This window comes from Oncorhynchus nerka, linkage group LG18, assembly GCF_034236695.1.
Source record: "Oncorhynchus nerka isolate Pitt River linkage group LG18, Oner_Uvic_2.0, whole genome shotgun sequence".
Classification (NCBI taxonomy): domain Eukaryota; kingdom Metazoa; phylum Chordata; class Actinopteri; order Salmoniformes; family Salmonidae; genus Oncorhynchus; species Oncorhynchus nerka.
In genome coordinates, this window is record NC_088413.1 from 48,297,426 (window position 1) to 48,304,770 (window position 7,345).

At 42.9% G+C, this 7,345-nt stretch overlaps 1 protein-coding gene across 1 annotated transcript; it reads left to right on the forward strand.

The window, feature by feature from the left end:
- Window positions 1–120: 120 nt before the first annotated feature.
- LOC115146008 (E2F-associated phosphoprotein-like) lies at window positions 121–7,005 on the forward strand. The gene is made up of 6 exons (XM_029687745.2): window positions 121–326; window positions 769–956; window positions 2,534–2,644; window positions 2,785–2,902; window positions 4,901–5,026; window positions 5,183–7,005. Exons 1-6 carry the CDS (start codon window positions 256–258, stop codon window positions 5,487–5,489), a joined length of 921 nt encoding a protein of 306 aa, XP_029543605.1. The 5' UTR covers window positions 121–255; the 3' UTR covers window positions 5,490–7,005.
- Window positions 7,006–7,345: the final 340 nt, after the last annotated feature.

Below are 7,345 nucleotides of genomic sequence, written 5' to 3' on the forward strand. Positions count from 1 at the left end.
TAAATGGAAGGGGGTGAATACTTACACAAGCCTCTGTATTTGAGCAATCCCCTTTTCTCAAATCTACAGTTGCCTGCTAGTTTTGAACGCCTGGGACTTTTACTTTGAAAAGCGTAAATCGGAAGTAATGTGAAATATCAGGAAGTAAGCTACAAGGTCCTGGCGACGAAGCTTTATAAAGTTTCCACCTTTGTTTACCTTTACTTCGACCGTTCTCGTAACTTCATTTGCTAGCTAGAATTCATCAAATACAAAATGAACAGACAAGTAGAGTATGATTCATATGAGATAGAGGAGCCAAGTGATGAAGAAAGAGCTGAGGACAGGTAATTGTGGTTGCATGGTTTGACGTTAGGTAGCGTTTGGCAAGCTAGCACACTAAGAACGCAAGCGGGTCGTCCAATGCAAGCATGGTTGCTGGTGATGCTATCTACTTAACGTTAGTAGCCGAACAGTAACATGCAAACCGATTTCAATGTTAAATGTTTGGGTACAGTATTGTTTCCATATTCTATAGCTTGATTCGCTTGAAGGCCCATAACGTTCAATATTAACGTTACTTGGGCACTGTGAAGCAGGGTTGGGGTCAATTCCATTTCAACAATTGACTGGATTTAAATGTAATTGAACCCAGTCCTGTTATAAAGAAGTATTTTATTATTAGGGCGCAAAGTTGTGAGTGTTGTTCAAACAGGATCTGACCAATGACTGTTCAATATGAAAACTGTATGACATCAAGACCCTCCTAATTTGTTGCTGTATTTCCAGCTCTGAGGATGAGCTGGATGTGCTCTTGAACGGGACCCCGGATCAGAAGAGGAAGCTCATCCGAGAATACTTGACTGGGGAGAGTGAGTCCTCCAGTGGGGATGAGTTTGAGAAAGAGATGGAGGCAGAGCTCAGCACCACCATCAAGACTATGGAGTGCAAATGGGCGCCACCTACAGCACCAGCAGGTGGGAGTTTTCTTCTAGCATCAATAGTTTTTTTGTGTCTTTTTGGCTGGCGGCGGCAGCAATGCACACTGTTGTTCTGTTGTGAATAGAGAGAACACTTCAGTTGCAATTACTGGCCGGGGGTCTGGGAGCATCTAAAGCTAATTTCCTGCATTTCTACACAATCTATGACCCTTTGGGGGTCACTTGTATTGTACATAAGAATAGAATATGTTTCTAAATACTTCTACATGAATGTGGATGCCACCAAGATTATGGATAATCATGAATGAATCGTGAATAACGATGAGTGAGAAAGTTATAGACGCACAAATATCATGAGCATAGTGTTATATAGATACAGTGCACCATGACAGATCTATAATGTTACATTGCTATGCTGACTATGATTGGGGTGGAAATAATATCTAACATTAGCCAACTTTTGGCAGCCATAACAGTACATCAACTGGCGAAAACGAGCCAAGTTAATGTACTTCCGTTGAAACGGGAAGAAACAAAGGTTACAGAACATTTCCATAAACACAACATCTGTTAGATACTGCTACCTGACAGATTTGCTAGAGGCTAGAGCTGAACTGGCTGTCAGTTCATTCACTTCAGACAGAACGTCAGTCGATTCGAGATGGAACATTAGCTAATGTTACATGTCAGTTACACTACTAGCTCAGCACTGGGAATAAATAACTATTTTTCTGTTAAGTCAAAGAGCAGTTACCTTTCCAGCTCATTCAGTCAAATAAAGAGTAGCCAGTTTCTGCTCAGCTTGCTTTTACAATTCGGGGGGGAGCACAACACACACACACAGACAATAGCTGCCTCTGTTCGCGCACACTGTGGTGTCCACGCATTCCTAAATCAAACCGGCTGAAACCACCAAACAACCTACCGCGCTGAGGCCCCCCTCATGGTCTTAAAGCACAGCACACCAATGCCTGTTTTTGTATCACAATGCAATGATAAAACTGGGAGGGACAAAAACTGGGAGGGACAAAAACCTTCCCAGTGAAAGTTGCGCCCCTGTCTATCAATAATATTGTACTGCTAGGGCCTCCCGTGTGGCGCAGTGTTTAAGGGCGCTGTACTTCAGCGCCAGCTGCGCCACCAGAGACTCTGGGTTTGCGCCCAGGCTCTGTCGTAACCGGCCTCGACCCGGGAGGTCCGTGGGGTGACGCACAATTGGCCTAGCGTCGTCCAGGTTAGGGAGGGTTTGGCCGCTAGGGAAATCCTTGTCTCATCGCGCACCAGCGACTCCTGTGGCGGGCCGAGCGCCATCCAATGCGCGCTAACCAAGGTTGCCAGGTGCACAGTGTTTCCTCCGACACATTGGATGGCGCTGTGTTAAGAAGCAGTGCGGCTTGGTTGGGTTGTGTTTCGGAGGACGCATGACTTTCAACCTTCGTCTCTCCCGAGCCCATACGGGAGTTGTAGTGATGAGACAAGATAGTAGCTACTAAACAATTGGATCCCACGAAATTGGGGAGAAAAAGGGGTAAAATTCACAAAAATAATTAATTAATAATAATAATATTGTACTGCTGTACTCGTTAATAACAGTGTCCATTTGTCCATCCCAGGAGAGGCTTTGGGTACCAATGACAATGCTGCAACACCTGGGTTACCACAGCCAGAGCTTTATGACAATGTTTATTTTGACTCTGATTCCGACGAGGAGGAAACTGCTCCAAGTAAGTGTGTAGCTAGAATTCATCTGTAAACCAAACATAGACTCTGAGGGTACAGATTAAGCCCTAACCTTGGACTTAAAAGGACAGAGTCCTATTGTTGTACAGATGATGCGATACAATTGTTTGATCCTCTTCTGCAGGCAGTTCCTCGGGTCAGAGACACAGGAAACAGCGATCCATCCCCACCAACGATGAACTGCTGTACGACCCGGATGAGGATGACCGGGATCAGGCATGGGTGGACGCCAAGAGGAGGAGGTAAGCGATGCATCCATCATACAAAATGTTACAAAAGTATTTTTGTGTGTAATAACAGGGTGAAGTTTGAAAGAATATCCAAATATTTAAGGTCGGTTTCTCGGACACAGATTAGTAAAGCATGCTCAGTGGAGAATTTGCATTGATCGTGCTTTTTAGTCCATGAGTAGGGTTGGTTGTAGCCACATACAGTGCCTTCGGAAAGTATTCAGACCCCTTGAGTTTTTCTAAATTTTGTTACGTTACAGCCTTATTCTAAAATTGAATAAATAAAACAATTTCCTCAGCAATCTACACACAATACCCCATAATGACAAAAACGAAAACAGGTTCATAGAAATTTTACCAGATTTATTAAAACCAAAAACAGAAACACCTTATTAACGTAAGTATTCAGACCCTTTGCTATGAGACTCGAAATTGAACTGTTTCCATTGATTTTACTTGATGTTTCTACAACTTAATTGGAGTCCAACTGTGGAAAATTCTATTGATTGGACATGATTTGGAAAGGCACTTACTTACCTGTTAATATAAGGTCCCACAGTTGACAATGCATGTCAGAGCAAAAACCAAGCCATGAAATCGAAGGAATTGTCTGTAGAGCTCCGAGACAGGATTTGTTGAGGCACAGATCTGGGGAAGGGTACCAAAACATTTTGGCAGCGTTGAAGGTCCCCAAGAACAGTGTCCTCCATTGTTCTTGAATGGAAGAAGTTTGGAACCATCAAAACTCTTCCTAGAGCTGGGCAAACTGAGAAATCGGGGGAGAAGGACCTTGGTCAGGGACGTGAGCAAGAACCTGATGGTCACTCTGACATTGCTGCTTTCCATGATGTCTGTTGTCTGTAGCTTGTGAGGTGTGGAAACACTTAGTTGCTTTAATGGATTTTTGTCTTGTTGCTTTTTGTTCTATCTGTATGCTATGTCTGTATGCTATAACTGCAGTTGAAAATGAGCCGGCTGGCTAAAACCGGCACTTTTACTGAAACGTTGATTAATGTGCACTGTCCCTGTAAAAAATAAACTCAAACAGAGCTCTAGAGTTCCTCTGTTGAGATGGGAGAACCTTCCAGAAGGACAACCATCTCTGCAGCACTCCACCAATCAAGCCTTTATGGTGGAGTGGTCAGACGAAAGTCACTCCTCAGTAAAAGGCACATGACAGGCCTCTTAGAGTTTGCCAAAAGGCACCTAAAGACTCTCAGACCATGAGAAACAATATTCTCTTGTCTGATGAAACCAAGATTGAACTCTTTGGTCTGAATGCCAAGCGTCACGTCTGGAGGAAACCTGGCACCATCCCTACGGTGAAGCATGGGGGTGGCAGCATGCTGTGGGGATGTTTTTCAGCGGCAGGGACTGGGAGACTAGTCAAGATCGAGGCAAAGATGAACGGAGCAAAGTACAGAGAGATCCTTGATGAAAACCTGCTCCAGAGTGCTCAGGACCTCCGACTGAGGCAACGGTTCACCTTCCAACAGGACAACAACCCTAGGCACACAGCCAAAACAACGCAGGAGTGGCTTCGGGACAAGTTTCTGAATGTCCTTGAGTTGCCCAGCCAGAGCCTGGACTTAAACATCCCTGGACGGACCTGAAAATATCTGTGTAGCAACCTTACAGAGCTTGGGAGGATCTTCAGAGAAGAATGGGAGAAACTTCCCAAATACACTTGTGCCAAGCTTGTAGCGTCATATCCAAGAAGACTCAAAGCTATAATCGCTGCCAAAGGTACTTCAACAAAGTACTGAGTAAAGTGCTGGGTCTAAATACTTATGTAAATGTGCATTTCATTTCATTTTTTATACATTTGCAAAAATTTATACAAAACTGTTTTTGCTTTGTCATTATGGGGTATTGTGTGTAGATTGGTGAAAAAAAACAGTTTAATCAATTTTAGAATGTCTAACCTAACAAAATGTGGAAAAAGTCAAGGGGTCTGAATACTGAATGCACTGTATGTCAATTATGTTCCCCTATTGCCTATTTGATCAGGTACAACGAAAAGAGAAGATTGCAATCTTCACGAAACAGAAGAGGGCAGTCCCAGGGGCTTCCAAGCAGCGATGCTGTCCTTAACTGCCCAGCATGCATGACCACGCTGTGCCTCGACTGTCAAAGGTAGGAAATAAAGAGTTTATTTGGCTGTGAATATCATCTTGAACTGAACTCACAGCATTTTACACAGCCAAACATTACACCCACTACAATTGTAAAGGTTGAACGATTCTGGAAAGGATTTGTCTCAATTGACCTCTTGTTTGTTTTTGTCTACAGGCATGACAAATACAGGACCCAATACAGAGCCATGTTTGTCATGAATTGTACAGTAAACAAAGAGGAGATTTTACGGTACAAAACGCTCAATGAGAAGAATCTGAGGAGCAGAAAGAGGAGGAAAGGGCGTCAACCAGAGCCAACAGTGTCAACCACAATGGAAGCCACAGATTCAGGAGCAGTGTTGGGGATGGGCGGAGAGGAGATCTACCATCCTGTTCAATGTACGGAGTGCTCCACTGAGGTGGCAGTGCTCGATAAGGACGAGGTCTACCACTTTTTTAACATCCTCGCCAGCCACTGCTGAAGATGCACTGTTGCGATATCCCTGATAAGACTTTTGGTGTCTGAATGTACATCTTTTTATGGTATTAGACAGGGGTGTAAAGATCATGTAAAGATTTGATGTACAAGCATTGGCCTCCAACATTTTATTAAGTTTACCCCTATGGTATTTATTCTGTTTTTTTTATAGGTAGAACCAAAGATTTGTATATCTTCACACTGTACTGTCTTTGGTTAGGGTATGGACGTACCAAGGATTCCGGATCGCAATAACCGTTTGTAAATCTGATTAGAGTCGGGACAGGAAGTGGAAACCGCCCTTTGAGCGTCGCTTTTTCATGTGATTCGAGATTGGTTGAGAAAGAAAGCCGTTAAACATCACTGGGGGGATTCATCTGCACCGGTTGACGGTTGTTTGCATTCGTTTTGGATCCGGGCTGCCTCCTGGATGTGAGCTAGGTGCCCTGTTTGAAGCCCACAGGGATATTTGGCTCAAAACAAAAGGGATGTAATTGGCATGTTGAGGGTAGAGTCGATTCTGTGATTTCACATGCAAAAGTGATTGCTTTTGATAAACGCTTTATCTACCAAGAAATAATCGGCAATCACAAAAAAGACAGAATAAATACAACTTCAAGTTATGGCGTTTTGAAGTTATCTGGAAGAAAATATCCTGGTTGTGTTACCAGTATATTCTCGTAACGGCTTTATACATGTTGAAGCCTTGGGTGAGAACCATCTTCAGTATCCTTTTTGGTTCCAGAATAGTTTGAAAATAACTAGGCTACTAGGTATTTTAGCCGGATAGATAACTAACTACAACCCCTTGCCTTGTAATTTCGAATAGTTAGCAAGTAGCCTATTTGTTGGTTAACATTTTATTGCTGAATAGTAGACTATGAAACGATAACAGTAGGCTATAGCTACTAGCTTAGGTGGTCACAGTGTAGCCTACTGTTGGTGCATTCAAGACAACTCGGTAATATCCGACATAAAAATTTGTCTGAAAGATGAGGCCAGGGTTTTCCACTTGGTCAAATCCCGATGTCAGTGATCAGGTTGTAAAGGGGGAGCTCTAGAAAGATGCCAAGTTGGATGACCTTTCCAAACATTTTTTTAAATTTTCAGTCGTAGCTCGTTTTTTCCGAGTTCCCAGTTGTTTTGAATGCGGCATTTGTCTCACCTGCAGGCATAAACGTGTGCATGCGCAACTATTGAGAATTTTAGAACTCCGATCTCATGGATTTCAAAGATTATTGCAGTCATTGGTGTAGACTGATTTGATATGTTAGGCTACTCAAGTAAGTTGGAAACTGTTCAAAATGAGGTGAGGAAGATATGACTATCAAATTAGGCTACTGTTGATCACAACACTGAACAATTATGACTGAAGAATGATTTTATCCCTTTCATAGGCCTGATAAGCAGTGGTGTCTTTTTTTTCTTTTCTTTTTTAGCAGTGGTGTGTATTCATGGATGCCAAGGGAAGCCAGGCTCCCCAAAAAAATGTACCAATAAAAATTCAAAACATAAAACAATATCTTTCATAATGTTCATAATCTTTCATAATGTGTTTCATAATTTTCCTTTAATTCCCGAGGCTGAATGTATCTCACAGGCGAAAACATCAGCGCGTGCGAAACAGCGCCCCTCTGTATCTGTAGGCCATCTATATGATGCTGTCTGACATTGTTGCCACCCGTAGCATTGAAGGCAAGCAAAGCCAGTGAGCATCTGGCCTCCCTTGATTTAAAAAAATAAATAAAAAGTATAACAAATTTGCCAACCAGCATTGAGGTGAACTGAGCGAGCTCAACTGTGAATGGTCCTGGCGCACCAAAAAAAGGGAAACCACCTTGGATTTTGGTGTCAATCCTA

Bases quoted from the DNA above. Each gene is read 5' to 3' on its own strand.
- LOC115146008 (XM_029687745.2), top strand. From the start codon at position 256: ATGAACAGACAAGTAGAGTATGATTCATATGAGATAGAGGAGCCAAGT. The intron at 327-768 runs GTAATTGTGGTT...CTGTATTTCCAG, and splicing joins GAAGAAAGAGCTGAGGACAG to CTCTGAGGATGAGCTGGATG. The intron at 2,903-4,900 runs GTAAGCGATGCA...CTATTTGATCAG, and splicing joins GTGGACGCCAAGAGGAGGAG to GTACAACGAAAAGAGAAGAT.